This window comes from Mirounga angustirostris, unplaced genomic scaffold, assembly GCF_029215605.1.
Source record: "Mirounga angustirostris isolate CCGP_5_RB_7025 unplaced genomic scaffold, mMirAng1.0.hap1 SCAF_1, whole genome shotgun sequence".
In the NCBI taxonomy this organism is placed as follows: Eukaryota; Metazoa; Chordata; class Mammalia; order Carnivora; family Phocidae; genus Mirounga; species Mirounga angustirostris.
In genome coordinates, this window is record NW_026991709.1 from 120,664,595 (window position 1) to 120,683,886 (window position 19,292).

The 19,292-nt window shown below is 48.8% G+C and overlaps 1 protein-coding gene across 5 annotated transcripts in view; it reads left to right on the plus strand.

The window, feature by feature from the left end:
* NMNAT3 (nicotinamide nucleotide adenylyltransferase 3) overlaps positions 1 to 4,043 on the plus strand; it is a 117,612-nt gene extending 113,569 nt beyond the window's left edge. For 2 of the 5 annotated variants that reach the window (XM_045903666.3, XM_045903668.3), the window contains one exon: positions 1,575 to 4,039. In XM_045903666.3, coding sequence (XP_045759622.1) covers positions 1,575 to 1,957 — 383 coding nt within the window. In that variant the 3' untranslated portion in view covers positions 1,958 to 4,039. Of the gene's footprint in view, positions 1 to 1,574 lie in introns of all 5 variants that reach the window. The other 3 variants (XM_064587140.1, XM_054504386.2, XM_054504384.2) reach the window with 3 other exon arrangements.
* The last annotated feature ends 15,249 nt before the right edge of the window (positions 4,044 to 19,292 follow it).

Here is a 19,292-nt window from a genome sequence, read left to right on the forward strand (position 1 = left end):
AGCTGTTGAATGGCAGAGCCAGGATTTGAATCTGAGGTGTCTGGCTTTAAAGTCCTAGTTCTTAACCATGGACAATTCATGAATGAATACATGCATCAGTGTTTGGATATCATTTCATTATACCAATATTATGCGGCTGGAGTGTTTGAAAAGTCTGTTTCTGTAATTTCATCTGCTGCTTCAAAAATCAGTAACCAAGTCCAGCGCCCACTGTCTCATGGGTGGGGAAACTGAGGCCCAGAGAAGGATGGATCAGCCCACAGCAGCCCATGCCAGACTGAGGCTGAATTCAGACCTCCCCATGACCCCTCCAGTTTCTCACTTTCCATTCCACAGCCGGTCTGGTGCTCCTTTATAAACTCATCTCTCTGATCCACGTCCAGATTCCTTCCAAGTTTCCACAGAAGAGGAGCCTCCACTGCCCATTTACATCAGCTCTTTCCCCAGCGCTGGTATCCCTGAAACCCCGCCCAGCTGAGGTTTCAAGGTGACTGAGAGCTGCCAGCGCTGTAGGAACACAGCCTTTGCCATTTACTGGAACTAGACTCGGCATCCAGAAGGACCGGAGATCCTAGTGGCTGCTTCTAGCATGGACTTGCTTTTTCTCCTTTCCAGATTAGCCCATTCCAAAGGGACAGGACCTTGAAGAGTGCCAGGAAAATCCCGGAAGGGCTTCTGGGCTCTGGTGCATATACAATTCCCCGCCAGCAGGAGGCGGCAGAGCCCAGCAGTTACAAATACCCCACCCGGTGGCTGGCTGGCCGGCTTGAATCCTGCCTCCTCCTCCTAGACAGTGACCTTAGGCAGATTTCCCGCTCCGCGCACCGCTCCGCAGACCCCGCACAACAGTAACGCCTACCTCATGAAATTGTTCTGAGGATCAAATGAGATTAAACCCATAAAGCGCTTAGCGATGTTGCTCACACTGAGCTCCCAGTAAACGTTAGGCATCCTTTTATCATCACAACCATCGTCCTGTTAGAACAAATGCCAAAGGATTATCCACATTGATCAGTTGTTCTAGAGCTTTGTTATATTGAAAACGGATGAAAAGGTCACTAGCTGTTGATTATCCAAAGAACCTTTATGCTGAGATTTTACTTATAGAAGAACCAGGTGTTAGGGCTGAAATAGATTGTGAGAAAGGCGGTGACTTGCCTGAGGCCCACAGCTTGCTGGTACTAGGGATTTTACAACTTCACCTTCTATCAGAAGATGGGGTTCACAGCCGCCTTTGGACCACTCCGCCAGGGGGTCCAGCCACCGCAGACAGACTTTGGTATAATACTGGAGAAAAACAAACAAAAAAACCCCAAGCTGGTGTGTGTTTCTTGGCACTTTGCCAATATTAAACAAAAGATTTCTTGATTAAATTGTTACTTACCACTGTATGTCCCTGAAGTAGCTTCAGATTCACTTACGTGCTTTTTCTTTTGCAGTCATGAACACAGACATTGAGTTCCCAGTACATTCCCAGAAAAGCATCTTGTGCAATTTTCAAACGGAATATGATGTTATCTTTACTGGCCATGACCCTTCTGTAACCTTGTCGGGCTCCACCCTTGTTTTTCCAGCTGTGCCCGAGTTGAAGCTCCTCTGCGGGGCAGATGTCCTGAAGACCTTCCAGACCCCCAACCTCTGGAAAGACGCGCACATCCAGGAGATAGTGGAGAAGTTTGGCGTGGTGTGTGTGAGCCGGACAGGTCACAACCCAAAGGAATACATCTCGGGCTCGCCCATCCTGCAGAAGTATCGGCACAACATTCACCTGGCCAGGGAGCCCGTGCAGAATGAGCTCAGCTCCACGTACATCAGGTGGGCCCTGAGCCAGGGGCACAGCGTGAAGTACTTGCTCCCAGATGCTGTCATCAGCTACATCAAGGACCACAACCTCTACACCAGGGACAGCTCCTGGAAAGACAGCAGCTCCCAGAGGAATGAAGGGAAGACAGACTAGGGAGAGCCAGCCACTCTGCCACAGAGCTCCTCCTGACCAAAGGGCAGTTAAGGTCTTAGGCTTTTTTTTTTTTTAGGCAATGAGTTTATTTCAGAGGAGTCTTCTGTCCCAGGAAGAGAGAGCTTCTTTTGGGAGAAGGAGCAAGTGCCTGCATCTCAAAGCAGTTAAGAGGGCATGGCAGGTCACTAGAACTGGACGACAGCTTTCAGAACCTGTCGCTGCAGAGCCCTCCTTATTCGGTCACCGGTGACTCGGGCATGCGCACTGAAGGCAGTTCTGCACCAGGCAGGGCCCCTGAGGGTCAGATCAGAACTGCCCACGCGCGTTTTCTAACTAGGACCAGGTGCAGCATGCTGGTCTTGATTAGAGAGACTTGACAGGACGCTAATTACCAAACAGTGGGCTTTGTCAACGCCTTGTTCCAACAAAATAATACTAAGTGAGGAGTCAGAAATTTGGAAGCCGCTCTTTGCCGATTTACATTGAATCTTCCCTCAAGAACCACCGTCTGCCTGCCTAAGCTGTAGATACCATTTAAACTAAAATCTTTCTAAGGAGTGACCCTCAAACAATATTTTTGATATGGCAGATATCTTTAACACCACTTCTTTTATAAACGCCAGGGCTCCTGATTTCCAGGTTTCTAAAAAGGAACTGAGGTAAAACAGATGCCTTGACTGTTTTAGAGGATCTTTTTGAATGTTTTATGACCGCCTGCCTGTTTGAATATTGGCAAAGGGATAAATAATAAATTGACATAAAAAAATACTAATGAAAGGTCTCTTTTTTCTCCTTTTGTTATATTTTTTAATGCCTGATGTATAGTTGTTGCTCTTCTTTTTAGCTACCCCGTGAAACTGGCTACTGTTCCAATCCAACTGACAGGAATTTTTTTTTTTTTTAAGATTTTATTTATTTGAGAGAGAGAATGAGAGACCGAGAGCATGAGAGGGAAGAGGGTCAGAGGGAGAAGCAGACTCCCTGCTGAGCAGAGAGCCTGATGTGGGACTCGATCTCGGGACTCCAGGATCATGACCTGAGCCGAAGGCAGTCGCTTAACCAACTGAGCCACCCAGGCGCCCCCCAACTGACAGGCGCCCCCCGTACTAGCAGTGGAGGAAGCAGCTGCTTTTCAACACCCTGCAGAGTGCTCTAATCTGAAGCTCTGGGCAGAGGGCTCTGTTCAGGTGGGCCCTAAAGGATGAGAAGAGGAGCTTCACATGTGTTCAGGATCTGTCATTCCACTCCTCCTCAAGAAGAGGTTTTAATTGGCCTAATTCTGTTTGAGTTTACTCTTTACACCTGCTCACCAAATGACCGAATGCATTCAGAATGTACTTCTCCATACTTTTACCCTGGTACGTCCTTGCTGCAGATGTAGTCATGCAGAAAAACAAAGGGCCAGCCAGAAGAATCTACTATCTCCCCAAACATATCCCAGCGTTTCTGTGGGTGCCCTGATAGCCAGGAGTAAAGTAGGCAATCAGGATTTCCTGGGGCTAGAGTACTGGGGGTCCCTAGGCCCCCACCCCTGCAACCTCTAATGCTGCTAGCCATTCCCCACCCTGACTGCGCTCTACACCCCAAGGGGTCTCTAAGAACCTTGATAATGCAGGGGAATAGGAATCAAACAGCCTTGTCCACAGCAAGCTGTGTGATTTGGACCAGCTCCCTTCCCTACTGCAAGTCTCGGTTTCTCAAACTCTGAAATGCGGCGGTTTGACTAGATTGTCTCTCAATTCGCTTCTAGCTCTGATCACCTGAGACTCTGAATGCCTTCCTTCAGCCTGCCCACCCTTCTTTGGGTCCAATTCACTTCCGGCCACACTGGAAATTCTCCAAGGGCAGAGGGTCTCTGTTTTGTTTGCTGATATATCCGAAGTGCCAAGAAATTTGCTGTCCCAAACACGGTCGCGGGATGCAGTGTTTTCGTCCCCCGGGAGCTGGACAGAAATGCAGACCTACTGACTCAGAATCTGCAATTTAATAAAATTCCCAAGCCATTCAATGTACGGGCCTAGAACAGTACCTGTTACAATAAATATTAGCTTTACTTTCAATAGGCTGACTATATGATTGAAATATATGATTGCATCACGTTTACTCTGGTGAATATCTTCCACCTTACCCTCTGAGCAACATTTTCCCACTGTTCTATATGGGGTATAGAAAGAACACAGCTGTAGTGTCCAGAAAAAGGGGGTAGTGAGGGATCCTATGGGTTTGAAGCAGGGTTTCTCAACTTGAGTGATATTGACATTCTGGGCCAGATCATCCCTTCCTGTGAGGGGTTTCCCTGTGCAATTAGGATGCTGAACAGCATCCCCAGCCTCTCTCCATTAGGTGCTAGGAGTACCCACCACCACCTCTAAATATAACAACAAAAATGCCCCCTGGACCTTGCCAAATGCCCCCTGGGGCACAAAATAGTCACCCTGGTTGAGACCCACTGGTTTAAGGATATGGCTGGGGGTGGGGGTATGTACGTGAGGAGGGGTTCCTGCATTTCTCAACAGGGCAACTGAGCAGACAGCAGCTTTAGAATACTACCCTCTTACAAAGGACTAGTTTGAGCGGTGTTCCCACCACTCAGGAAGTCGTGTTTATTCTGGGGGACACAGTGCTACTGATGGTGGGAATTAGAAGCCACGCCCTTGACTCAGAGGCACCCCCAACTCCTGTCTCCAGAGTGGCCTTCTCTCCCGTGTGTTTACAGAGGCTTCAGCATGTCCTGTGCCCTCCATACTGACATCCACAGCCTGGCAAGTGGAGACTCAAGGAGTGGAAGCTAGAAGTCTTGTGATTATAACTTTTGTGATTCAAAATTCAGGGTTCATCTATTTGAATCATTTTTTGTGCACTTCTCATGTACCAATCACTAGACGACACTAGGAATATAATGATGAATAAAATAGACTGTCTCTCCTCTCGTGAAGCTTACAGTCTGGTGGGAAGGGGGAGGGGAATCAAATATTCCCATGACCAAACAACTGATTACAGACCAGGATGAGAGTTCTGAAGGCCAACACACAGCGTGCCCTGTAGCCAGAGGCCCAGGTTCACCATCAAGTTAATGAAACTGAAGCCCTAGACCTTCTCTTGCCCGGCCCTTTCCAATACCCCGGGGTGGGGGAGGGTGCCTAATCATGTGGGTATCTAATTTCACATTCATGATTTTTATTCCTTTTCTGAAAAGTCGACTTCAAAATTGTACAAAGCATAGACTCCATAAAATATCAGGGATTCTCCCTGATGACAGAATATAGAGAGCAGGGAAGAGAGGATGGATTTGAGACCTGAAAGATGAATTCACAAGACGTGGGGATGGATGGAGGCAGCTGGGCTTTTGGGCAGAATAAACAACATATGCAAAGGCCCTGAGGCAGAAGAGGGCAAAAGGAGCAGCATGATGAGCTGGATTCATCATCAACTCCTTAAGGAAGGGGTTCACTATTGCAGTGTGCCCCTCACAGTAGGCATCCTGGCACACCAGCATCTCCCTGTCCCCCCGCCCCATAGGTTCAGGACACCAGGCCCAACTAGGCTTGCAGGAGATGCCCTCATCTTTCTGATTCGTGGCTGTATCATGTGGCTCCCACCAGTGCTGAGCCTTTACATTGTCTCCTTCTAAAATAACACAACACAACCTACTTTATAATAAAGTAAGCACATACACGCACACACACACACCTCTCTCTCAATTTCTGGACTCTTACTTTGTCTCATTGATTCATGTAGCCTTCTTTTTTTAGTATCAGAAGGGAAAACATGTATCACGGCTGTGCTCCTGATTTATTGCATTGACACTGCCCCGCATACCTGATCTCACATTCCTTTCCATTCCCTCAGGCCTTCTTTGCATCTAGTGTGCCAAGGTGCTTTGTTTATTTTGCAAGAACAGAAAAACAGTGTTTTGGCCTCCCGGGTAAATAGAATTTCCAGCCTTAAATAAAGGTTCTCCCGTGCTAGCAGATGCTGGCCAAATAAGAGGAGCTCTGCATCCCAGCCTGAGGAAAGAATTTTTCACTTACAATACGGTCTGTCACTTGGGACAGAATGATGCGAAATCACATTTTAAACCAAGAGTGCACCAGACTTGCAAGGCACGTTTGGTAATTGGGTTAATACACGAACATGAATTTCTTCATCCCTGTCCTGCCCTCTGTCTGCCAACAGTGTTTCTGCCTTCACTTTTGGCAAGGGTCTCCATGCACAGACTGTGCCCGATTTCAGTCATGAAGTTATTTTCTTGGACCAGAGCTCAGCATTATAGACACACAAGTGTGACTAATAAACAATCTATAATAATGCATGTAGGCGCACACCTCAGAAGATTTTAGAATTGTTAAAATAGCCCCAGAAAGTCTTGTTCATGGCACCAGAGCCTGTGAAATCTGGAAGGAACCCTAGTATTCATTGGATCCCGCCTTTCTCAAATCATCAGAATGCTGAAATCCCACAAATTAATGAGAGTTTCAGTATTAAAAACAAAAAGAATATGGTGTCCTGAGGGCCAGTTTGGAGAGCCCGGTTTTCCTTCTGGTGAAATCCAGTCAGTCTTACTTTCCATGCATTCCTCACACGCAGCCTCTTCTCTCCATCCCTCCTGACACCCCCCAGCCCAGACCACCATCATCTCTTAGCCAGACTCCTGTAATGGGTCTCCCCAACCCACACTTACGAACCAGAGCAGCTTTGTGATTGCACACAAACCTGATCATAATACCTCCCTACCCAAACTCCTCCCACGATACCATTAAGAAAATGGAAGACAAGTCACAGACTTGAAGAACACATTTACAAAATGTGTATCTAATAAATGACTTATGTCCAGACTATGTAAAGATCTCTAACAATTCAAAAATAAAAAGACTAAAAATCCGATTAAAAGATGATCCAAAGATTGAACTAGACCTGTGTACGAGAAGGTTAACACAGCAGGCCTGATGCGGCTGTTGAGAAAGGCCTGCTCCTGAGGCTGGCCCTTGGCTGGTATCTGAGAAACTGGCTTTTGGAATACTGCCTACGATTCTAACTGATAAGGCTGTTTTGTCTACCTGGGGCACGGAGTCCTACAGCCCCAGCCTGCCTAGGCTAGTACAAACAATGCGACTTGCAGCGAACACCTGCTCTCCTAGGAACTTGGAAGTTCAGAAATCATAGCTGGTCTTGCAGGCACAGGGCCTACGTCACTAGCCCACAATAAAACCCTTGGATTCAGAGTCTCAGACTGCCCTGGGCAGAAACACTGCATGCTGTTGCTGCATTTCACTGGGGGAAGAAGAAGTGTGTTCTGTGTGGCCCCCACCACAGGAGGAGAACTTTGGAAGCCTTCACCTGGACTCCCTCAGACTCTCCCGGATGTGTCTTTTCCCCTGGCTAGTCCTGCCATGCGTCCTTTCACTGGAATGAGCTGCTGCCGTGAGGATAGCTGCCCCTGAGCCCTGTGAGTCCTTCAAGGGATCCCAGAAACAAGACGCTTTACCAAAGAAGATACATGAATGATAACTGAGCACTGAAAAGATGCTTGGCACCAATAGTCTCGAGAGACCCACAATGAGATACCACTTTGCACCTCCATGAATGCGTAAAATCAGTCAGCAAAATCCCATTCTTAAGAATCGGTCCAGAAAAAGATGCGAATGTATGTCTGTCCACTCACCTGGGTGTGAATATTTATAGCAGCAATACTCATTATAGCCAAAAACTGGGAGAATTCAGATGTTCTTCAACTGGTAAATGGAGAAACAAAAGTATCCAGGCAATGGGAAATTATTCAGCAACTCATGCTCAGCGAAAGCCGCCAGACAATAAGACAACACATTGTATGATTCCATTTATGTGAAATTCCTAGAAAAGGCAAAACTATAGACAGAGGCACAGAGCAGACCAGTGGTTGCCTGAAGATGGGAGTGAAGACTGACTGCAGGTGGGCACAGGGAACTCGGTGGGGGGAGGAGGTGGGGATAGGAATGTGCTAAAACTAGATTGCGGGGGTGACTGCACAACTCTGTAGATTTACTAGCGCTCATAAAACCACGCACATTACATGGGTAGATTTTGAGGTATTTAAATTATACCTCAATAATGGTGTTTTTCAAACATCTGAGCTTCCTCTGCTTGCCCTTGGAGTGAAGACCTGACTCCTCCTGGGGTGGCTTCCACCCCCAAGCTCCCATGACCCCCGACACTCTCCTGCAGCTTGCACCCTGCTCCAGCCCGGCTTTGCTCAGTGTCCCACACCCACACCTCTCCCTCTGTCAGCACTTTCCCTATGCGCCCCGCCCCGTGCACGCTGTCTCTGTGCACCCCTTCTCTGAGCTGATTCCCATTTCTTCTTCAGTTCTCTGCCTCTCCTTGCCTTATCCAGGAAATGAGACTTGTCTACTCTCCCTGTACCCCCAACTCCCTGCCCTCCTCTTGTGAGAGAATTTCATCACTCTGGAAATGACGGATTCAGTGGTGACTCCAAGTGCCCAGAAAGCAAGAATTCGTCTTGATCATTGCTCTTCGTCCCTAGACAACTCCTGGCTCAGTAAATATTTCAGAAAATAATACCTAATAAGCATCTTATTAGCTCTGAGAAGCCCATGATAAACACACCTATTTAACTTGATATCAATCAGTGTTTTTGAAGCATGTTTACACACACAGTCCTTCTTATATATATATATACTTAATAATATGTGGAACACGGTACTCAGAGTTGAAGTTTAGGAAGTTCTTATCTAAAGTTTTTCCCCAGTTTTTTGTATTACAGACAATACTGCAACAAATACCCTTATCCATGAGCCCTTACAAACCAGTGCTTTTGTGGGATAGATTCCCAGGGGTGGTATTGCTGGGTCAAATGCTATGTGTACTTTTTATTCTAATCGATGTTACCAGATTGTAGAGACTAGATTTTCTTTTTTTTAAGTAAACTGATTTTTTTTTTTAAAGATTTTATTTATTTATTTGAGACAGAGAGAATGAGAGACAGAGAGCATGAGAGGGAGGAGGGTCAGAGGGAGAAGCAGACTCCCTGCCGAGCAGGGAGCCCGATGTGGGACTCGATCCCGGGACTCCAGGATCATGACCTGAGCCAAAGGCAGTCGCTTAACCAACTGAGCCACCCAGGCGCCCCGATTTTTTTTTTTTTAAGGAGACTCACAGAGCTGCTGAAATTCTCATTTCCCTATTCCTTTGCAAGGAGTCACTTTCATTATCTTTTATACAAACCAAAACGATATCCATCTCTTTATTTCTATAGATAATGTGTGCTAATGAATTTCAGGAACTCACTCACCATAGAGAGACACAGCAATCTGCAGGCCAACATTGTTCCTGGTATGTTCGATGGGTGAATAAAAGCAGGTGTCTCGACGGATGATGGATTTATGGGGGGGTGGGCAAATGGTTTCCGCATCCTACTCTCACACCAGGACAACCATGCTAGCTGCCATGCAGCTCTTGCAATGTCCTGATAGGCAGAACGGCTCAGTCTCCTGCCCCGCTATGCCCGCCCCACATGCTCTGTTCCTCCAGGCTGGCTGCCTGGCGGGCTGGCACAAAGGCTCCTTCCTGGGCCTATTACCATGACTGCGCCTCTTTCCTTTGTGGTAGCTCTCCTGCCCTGACACTTGTCAGTGCCTCCCCATTTCCTACAGGGTAGAGTCCAAATGGCTTGTTAGAGCAGACAGGGTTCTCCATGGCCTGGCCCTACTGGTTTCTCCACTTTTTCTTGCACTGCGTCAGACCAAGCCGTCCCTCCAGCCCCCACGGCTCCCCCTCAGCCCTGAGTCACCATACTTGATTACCCCACTTTCCCTGAAGATGCCAGGCTTTCCTCCAGCTCCCTGCTTTTGCATGCGTCCCTCCCTCTTGGGAGTGTCCTCTACACCCTCCATCAGGCAAATCCATACTCATCCTTCTAAACTTTGGCCCTGTGCCCACCACCAGCTTGTCCCGGAAGCACTCCATACAAGCCTCTACTCGTTACACTCCTGTCTCCCCTAGACTCTATCTTCCTCAGGCCGGCGTCTCTCTCAGGGTATAGCATCTTCAGCATCTAGCCCAGTTCCAGGCACCTGCCAGGTGCTCAGGAAGTGTTTGCTAAGAGGACCCATCAACGCACAGCTTTGACACTTGCCCCAGTTCTTCTGCTGAGGATCCACTGGGCTCATGTTCCGGGGTGTGCAGCCCGTGACCAGGTGCTGTGAGGAACATGGAAGGAATGTGAGGCCCAGTCGCTGGCCACAGAGCATCGACAGGCCCGCTGGGGGAGCCGAAGCAGGCTTGCCGAGAGTGTGCACAGGAGAAAGAGCTCTGTCCCCCTGAGGCAGTGTGGACGAAACAACACGACTGGGAGAGCCAGGAGAAGGGAAGAGGGAGAGTATTTGGGCCAGTGGACCTCAGGGAATAAGGCTGGGCTGGAGAGTTTCAGAGACGGACGAGGCCACCCGTGCCAGAGCAGGAAGACGACATGCAACGACTGGACTGCAGGGGGAAAGGGTACAGACGGGGCTGGGAAAAGACACTGAGGCCAGATGGTCCAGGGCCTCAAATGACAAGAGAAGGAAACTTGAATTTATTGTGGAATTGTGTTCCCGAGTCCTCAAAACTATGGCTCAGAGACATCAAGTGACTTGCCCAAGATCACACAGCTATGAAATTGTGAGCCTGGGATTCAAGAGCAGTCTGACTCTAAAACCCAGGTGTGGTATTGCCCTGGATTCTGTCAATCCAGGGGCAGTGGGCAGGACAGACCACGAAGGAAGCTCACAGATGAGAAGGGTCTTCACAAAGATTATTATAATGCAATTTGGAATGGGTTTTTGGTCCCTAAATCCATGAGCTCCTGGCCGATTTCTTCCTTTTTTGGAAGCACAAACCTCCCACCAGCTGCCTAAAAAGTGTATTCACCCTCCAGTGCTTCTAAGGAGACGGGCGCTAGACGGAGGCCTTGAGGCCAGCCCTGAAACTGACTGGGGATCTTGGCCCGCCCCACCCCTGCCCCTCTTCCCTTGGAGGCCACCTCCCCCTTGCCACGGGTCAGCACAGCCCTGCCCTGTATTTGCTCTCAGGGCGGTCCTCAGAGGGCCGGGTCACGTGCTTCCTGGAAATCAATGTGTGTTTGACCAGCTGCCTCCCTTCCAGTCTTCATTGTATAATTCTGCCCCAGGAATGCAAAAACATTGGTCTAGCAAGATTTGTTCTTTTTAAATCTGGCCGGAGCCTCACTAAGGTGCATTAATCTTTAACTGTTTATAGATTTTTCTGCTTAGAATATATGCCCCGTGCTTACATTTCACGTGGGGATTCAAGTTCTGCTTCAATACTGATGATGACTTAGGAGACATATTTTTCTCTCTGGGATTTTCTTCAGCGGGCTTATCTATCAGATCCAGCATGCCAAGGCCCCCATAGATCTTTGCCTCATTTGGGAGACCGTAGCTGGTTAAGACCTTGGGCTTTGGGTCAGACACAGCCAGACACACATTCAGTCCCCAGCCCTGCCACTCCAGCCATGTGACCTCAAGAAAATCACAAAACCTCTCTAAAGCTCATTTTCTTCTGAAAACCAAGACCCGGTGGAGTCATATCCTGCCCAGGGTGCTATAATCAGCCCAAAGCGCATATATGGTTGTAACAGTTACTTCTGAGAGCCCTCGGCTCTGCAAGGACTCCATCTCCTCACCCACCCCTCCTACCCCTCACCCTTTTCTTTCTCCCCTCTTCTTCCAGGGACAGCTGCCTACTCCTTCTCTGTCCACTAAGTCAACCTGTTGGGGCTGCCTCCAATCTTCCCTTCACCCAATAAGAAGGCCCAGGGTGAAGTACACAAAACCACCATCTTCCTTAAAAGGCAGGGCAGTGGGACAAGTTGTAAATACATATAGTTCATATTTTTTTTTCAAATTTATTACTGGCCAAAAATATTTTAAGAGTTATCACCCAAAGTGAAAGCACAAAATAAATCTCCTGTTTAAGTTTCAACCTCCCGAGTACCTCAGGACTGCTCAGGAAAAGTGATAAACAAACAAACAAACAAACAAACCTGGGCCTCCTGGAAACAAAGCAAATGCACGTGGGTCAGGAATCAGTCCATACTTAGTCTTCTATCTAAAATTCGGCAATGGCTGCTTCTAGCTGCCCACCTTCTCAGATAACCTGCCCCCCACCTCCCACTTTAATCCCTTTATAAGCCTGTCCCAAGGGAGGTATGCTGGCTGGCCAGCAGTTGGCAGATAAATTATATTGACCCCTTTCTCACCTTGTAGTGACTCTGGTATCACCTAATTGCTAATGCCATATCACTTAAAAACTCCTTGAGTAAGGATGCCTGGGTGGCTCAGTTGGTTAAGTGTCTGCCTTCAGTGTGGGTCATGATCCTGGAGTCTCTGGATCGAGTCCCACATCAGGATCCCTGCTCAGTGGAGAGTCTGCTTCTCCCTCTCCCTCTGCCCCTCCCCCCGCTTGTGCTCTCTCGCTCTCGCTCACTCTCTCTCTCTCAAATAAATGGATAAATTAAAAAAAAAAAATCCTTTAGTAACAGTTTCTGGCCAAAACACTCCACATCACGGTCATGACATGGCAAGGCATGGAATCATGACATCTCCAGTCTTTCCATCTACCATATTGCTCCTCGGATGAAATGACCATTTAAAGACTGAAATCAGACTAACACTCAGAGACGGACCTCTTCTCATTTCCTACCAGCTACGCCACTATACAAGATGCTATCTCCCAGCAGAACCAGTGCCCTGGGGGCCATCCTGTCAGGTGTCTGTAACTTCACCAAAATCCTCCAGGTCCTGCCATCTGGGTTGGTGGGCCTCTACTCCAGAAGGTCTCCACCCCTGGAGAGGACCGTGGGGTCGAGAACTGCAGCACAATCACCACCCTGACACGGCCTTGGAAGGGCGTGTGTGGGGGCTTCCGCCAGTGTATGGGTGATCCCCTCCCCCCCCCCCACATCTATGCCTGCCCCATAGCAATCACCGCATTCCACAGGACCCAGGCTTCCTTTTCCAAGAGGCATTCTCCTTGCAAATAGATGTCTAAGGGGCCAGAGCATTGGAAAATTGGGACCCAGATATCTTTGTAGAAAGGGGGTAAGTCTGCAGAGGTGCGCTGGGGTAGATAAAGTAGAAAGTGCTCTGTTCACAAAACTGCCACAACCCACGAGCTCTCCCCACTGCGTGTCCTGGCTCTGCCTGCTGGACCACATCCTCACTGTAGGCAAGACCCTTGCCAGTCTTCCCCTTCTCTGCCACCCTTACCATGGTGCTCTCACCCTCCGGCAGCAAGCCAGGGGAGCTGCCACCCCACCCCGCGGATGGAATAGCAGGAAGGCGTATGAAAGTGACCGCCCCCCCCCCCCCCGCAAAAAGTGGACCCCGGCATGCCTCAGTGGGAAGCCTCCCAAGATGGTGGACATCTATGACTGCCCATTGGGCACCTCCCATCTTTCCAGACCCTGGGAGGCCCTGCTCTCCTTGGGGCCCTGAGCCTCGTGCACCGTTTCTGGTAGCATGTTACACTGAGCAGTCACTCACGTGAGGTAACATACAGGAATAAGGACCGTGAGTGGGGTTTACAAACACAATTTAATCAAACAAAGCCAGAAGACCTATCTGTGCTCAGCAGTCCCACCCCATTCTGATGGTCACTCACAGGGACAGAGGGGACCCATGGGGGCTTTTACAGTCCTGGCCAAATAAGGAAATGACTGCTCACTCCGTGGTGTCGAAACCCTCCCCAAATGCAAAGGCAAACTACTCTGACATACCCTGTTTCAACCAGCAAAAAGCCAAGCTTTTGACAACACAACCCGTTAGTGAGGAAACAGACACCGACGCATCAATGCTGGTGAAAGGGTTCGAGCCTAGGGAGGAAATCTGGCAATATCTACCAAGAATACTTTTAAGTATTAGTCCGTTGACACAGCAATCCCACCTCCAGGAATCTATCCCAAAGATACACTCACAAAAATAGAAAAAGACTTAACCTGTTTATTACAGCACTATTTGTTACAGCAAAAGATTGGAAACAACCACTGAGCAGGGGATGGATTCCAGAAGCTACGGCACAGTCATACGATGGAGTGCTATGCCACCAGAGAAGGGAAGGAGGAGACTCTCCCTGTACCACTGTGAGTGGTTTTACGCTAAAAAAAAAAAAAAAAAAAAAAAGGATAGGGGCGCCTGGGGGGCTCAGTCAGTTAAGCATCCAACTCTTGCTTCTGCTCAGTTCATGATCTCAGGGTCCGGAGATTGAGCCCCATGTTAGGCTCTGCGCTCAGTGTAGAGTCTGCCTGTCCTTCTCCCTCTGCTAGTCCCCCACTCTCTTTCTGTCTCTCAAATAAATAAATAAATAAAATCTTTAAAAAAGAAAAGGATATAGTAAGCCACTATTTATCTAAGAAAGGGAAAGTATGACTATATAATATATTTATATTTTTAAATTTTTTTTTAAGTAGGCTCCATGCCCAGCGTGGAGCCCAGTGCGGGGCTTGACCTTACCACCCTGAGATCAAGACCTGAGCAGAGATCAAGAGATGCTCAACCGACTGAGCCACCCGGTGCCCCGATATTTATATTTTTAAATGAAAAGATAGGCCATTAAAAAAATGGCAATGTATGAAACTTGTTTGGATCCTTATTCAAACAAACTAAAAAAATTTATGAAATAAGTGAACACTTTCTGGATATTTGATGATATTAAGGAATTGTGTTAATTGGTTTTTAGTTGTGATAATGGTGTTGTGTTATTGTTTTTAACAAGCCTATCTTTTAGAGATACTTCTCAAAATGTTTCCAAATGAAATGATATGGACATAGGTGGTCTTTGCTTCAAAATAATTTTGGAAATAGGGTGCCTGGGTGGCTCAGTTGGTTAAGCGACTGCCTTTGGCTCAGGTCATGATCCTGGAGTCCCGGGATCAAGTCCCGCATCGGGCTCCTTGCTCCGCAGGGAGCCTGCTTCTCCCTCTGACCCTCCTCCCTCTCATGTGCTCTCTGTCTCTCTCATTCTCTCTGTCTCAGATAAAAAAAAAAAAAAAAAAAAAAAAAAATCTTTAAAAATAATTTTGGAAATAGGAGGGTGGGTGGGAATGTAGATGAAACAGAATTGGCCGTGGGTTAATAATTTTTGAAGCTGGTGGTGAATCCATGGGAGTTCCATATACAACTCTCTCTATGTTTATGTACGTTTAAAATTGTCCACAATAAAATAGCTAGGAAAGCAAAGAACAGTGAGAGAGAAGGAAGGGAAGACTCCCCATGCAGTGTGTGTCACAATCTGTAGAAACAATTGTCATGTGTCAAGGAAAGGTTGCACTCTGCAGAGCCATTTTCTGGACAGAACTAAATCCCCAGGTTAACCCGTGGTGTGTCATTTGCACATCTGCATGTTCATGAACACATCAAAGAAGAGCATCCTCAGTAGACCCTGGTGCCCCTCAGCCCCCGTGGCCTCTTGACAAACCCTCTCACTCCTGAACACAGCCGACACAGGAAGGCAGCTTTGCTGGGCCCCTCTCATCCCTTCAGACATTAACCTCACAGATGGCACCCTGACAGCTCAGGGATTGGAGCAGGGTCGTTCTCCATAAAATAACTCCAGAAACATTTTTGAACACAGGAAAAGGGAAGATCTTTTTTACAAGTCACCAAAATAAAATGAGCTCTTTAGAAGAGAAGCAGGGGTGTGATGTCAGATGAGTAAGGTTTTCTTTATAAGCACGAGGGAGGAGTATGTCACCGCTTATCCCCTGCTAGGAGACTCAAGTCTCTGGGTGTGGGAGACCTGCAAAGAGGGTGGGGATGGGGCTGGAAGGCACACTCTGCCCCAGCATCTTGCAAGGAGCGTCTTTTGGGGAAGGGACAGAGCCTCAGAGTCTGTTCCTGGGCTCTCTGCTCCAACCCCTTTGCTGCCCCCAACAACTGGGAACACCCAGCAAGCTGCTTGACCTCTCGGTGATGCGGGGACAGGACTGCCCACCACACAAGGCGATTATAAGGATCGTGGGCAATCGGTGAATCATTTCATGGAGATGGCTCCCTGAGCTCTAATTTATCCCCATAGAGCAGACTGATCCACTAAAGAATGAAAAGCACATTTGCTCCCTAGCTCCTCTGAGCTCTCCTCTCCCCCAGGAGCTTCCCCTGGGGGCCCTTGGCTCTCTCCTGTCCTCCCCCCCTCTACCTCAGGATTGCTCACTGTGCTTACGAGTGCCATTGTATACACACAGCCTCAGGGTGGTTCCCCGCTGGCCTGCTTCCTCTTCTCCGTGTTCTTGGTGGCTCTTTGGGATTGCTTGTGGATCTCCGCTGCTGTTCTTTAAGACTAGGGAATGAAGCAAGCCCAATTAGGATGCTGTCGAGTGCTTACATCTCCCTTTTAGTCATTAACAAGCCTGCTCCTTCCTCAGCACTCCTTTGTTCCCTTCTCTCTCCTCCCCTCCCCTCCTCCACACCACTCAGATCCTGCCTGTTGTCAAGATCCAGCTGGAGCCTCACCTCCTCCAGGGAGCCCTCACTGATTGTCAACTCCACACAGATCCTCCTCTCTTCTTTATACACCCTTCTCAGTTACTCTCTTTGCTTTACACATCCCAAGTGATAGCACCCCAGACAAAAAGAAACTCCAAAAGATATTGAATAATGGATTAAATCAAGCAGGACAGAGAAGGCTGAGGAAGGATAACCGTGATGATACCTAATGATTCGTGACACTCACAGGGCACTTTTCACCTCAACTCACTGGACTTACCTTAAGGCCCCAGAAGGGGACACAGGCCAGAACCCTCTGTCCCTTGCCTTTTCCCTCACTCGTAAGGCTTCTCTGGCCCAAAGAGCAGTGTGTCTGGAGTATACTCTGTGCCATGCCCCTCTTTATCCATTGTCTCCTTTGCTTCTCACCACCTTAAGAGGTAGGTAGTCAGAGTGTCCCCATTTTACAGGTGTGGGAACTGAGGCACAGAAAGGAAAAGCCACTTCCCCAAGATCACTCAGCTAGACAGTGACACATTCAGCTTCAAAGCAAGCACTCTGCCTCTAAAGCCTGACCTCACAACTGGCCCCCAGCTGCATGGAACAGCACAGCCAGCAGGGGCCACGCTTGGGAGAGCCCTCCGGGGAGGAGACCCAGCAGGTCAGGAGTCTACTGACTAACCGGGGGACAAATGCAGCACAACCAGGCTCAATTAACTGCCATGGGCCCAGCCAGCCAGCTCTGAAGAGTGAAGTCAGATGGGCAGACCATGTCCAAAGTGGCCAGGGGAGCGAGGAGTGGCCAAATGTTGGTCCTTTGGGACGGACAGGCGAGGACCAGACAGGCGAGGAGGGCATGCCTCTCTGCCTAGAACATGAAGGGACCACAGTGGGCATGGCAGACAGCGAGAACGGACTGGGCCCCTGCTGCATGCCAGGCACTCTGCTGGGTGTTTGGCATAAGCCATCTCAGGAGACTCAGCAAGCACAAAGAGAGAAAGTTAGGAAGGGTCAGAAATCCAGCTGCCTGAGCTGGATAACTCAGGGGAGCAGGAAGAAGAGCTTAGACTAGTTTGGGGTGACCAAGAAATGGCCAGTTCACTGTTTAAGCCTTTGGCTGACTCTCTCTTCTGGAGAGTCAGGCTGACAAGGAAACCCAGGGCCATGGCTGGCCCTGAGTGATGCCAGAGAGAACCCAGTCCATGCCAGGCCCCACCCGTCCACCTGACTGAGCCACAAGGGTTCCTTCCTGCACCTTCAGGTTGGGCAGGGCTGAGACAGGTTGCCCTAGCTGTCCCCCTGGGATAGGCCCCGAGCTGGCTAGGGAGGAACACAGAGCCAGGGTCTGTGCAAACAACTGATGGCCTGAGCATCCCAGAGCCAGGTGAGAAGAGACAGGGAACCGGCCGGACAGGGTACAGCTGCCTAGAACAGTGGTTCTCAGTCAGGGGTGATTTTGTACCCTTCTCCCAGGCATTCGGCAATGTCTGGAGACATCCTTGTGGGGGGTGCCAACAGGGATCTAGTGGGTAGAAGCCAAGAATGCTGCTAAACATCCTTCAGTACAAGGACAGACCACCACCACCACCCCCAACAGAGAATTATGTGGCCCCCAAATGGCAACAGTACCATGGTTGAGAAACCCTGGTGGAGAGCAAGCTGGGTGAGAGGGGCTTAAATCCAAGCCTCTCCCTGGGACTGAGCTGTCCCTACCCTGAGGAAGAGGCATCCCTTCCTAACTCAGCCAGATGCAACACAAAGTGAGGACTAACATGAGCCTCAGGCTGGGGGGGGGGGGGGGGGCGGTAGGGAGGAAGCCATGGCAGTGCTAGGGAGGTAGAGAAAAGTACCTGCTGTCACCTAGGCTTTGATTTGTGCAAAAAGCAATTTATAAGAGATATTTCATCTTTAATAGAGGGTCAAAAAGTCAACCCACATGATTATGTCATCTCCTTACTGACAAAGGCAGAGGTTTTAAAGCACTCTGACATACCCACTGGGTGGGAAAGGAAATGTGATCCAAGATCTTCATTGTGAAACTGTTTCTAATAGCAAAGGATTGGAAACAACACAAATGTCCATCAGTGGTGGACAAGCTAGATAAACAATGGAATACCTGCAAAAGAATGACATTTTCAATGTACAGAAATAGAAAGATCTCCAGAATGTATTAAGTGAGAAAAAACAAAGTGCAGAGCACTGTGGAGGACTGCGCGGCCATTAGGTGAAAGGGAAAGGGAAAAAAATCAACGTGTATCTATCGTTGCTTACATTTGCATAAAGCAGGGGATCTCAAACTTCACTGTGCATTAGAACCACCCAGAGGGGGCGCCTGGGTGGCTCAGTCGGTTAAGCGACTGCCTTCGGCTCAGGTCATGATCCCGGAGTCCGGGGATCGAGTCCCGCATCGGGCTCCCTGCACAGCAGGGAGTCTGCTTCTCCCTCTGACCCTCCTCCCTCTCATGCTCTCTGTCGCTCATTCTCTCTGTCTCAAATAAATAAATAATAAAAAAAATCTTAAAAAAAAAAAAAGAACCACCCAGAGGGCCTTTTTAGCCATACTTCAAACAACATCAACCTTGCTTTTATCTGGGGGAGGGATGTGGAAAGTACCCACTTTCCTTGCCCAGAGTGCAACTGCCCAGCTTTCCTGACCCTGGCCGCCCACCAGCCCGACTGGGCCACGGGCGCAGGGCTTCAGACAAAGGCCAGTAAGTGGCCTCTTTTCCTAATCACTCCAGCAAACGCCACGAAATTCTTAACCCTCAAGCGGCTGCTGAATGTGAGAAGTTCAAGGCGTTGGAAGGAATCCCGCAGGAACCAAAGAGTTGGTGCCAATAAAGCAACCCTCCCCACCC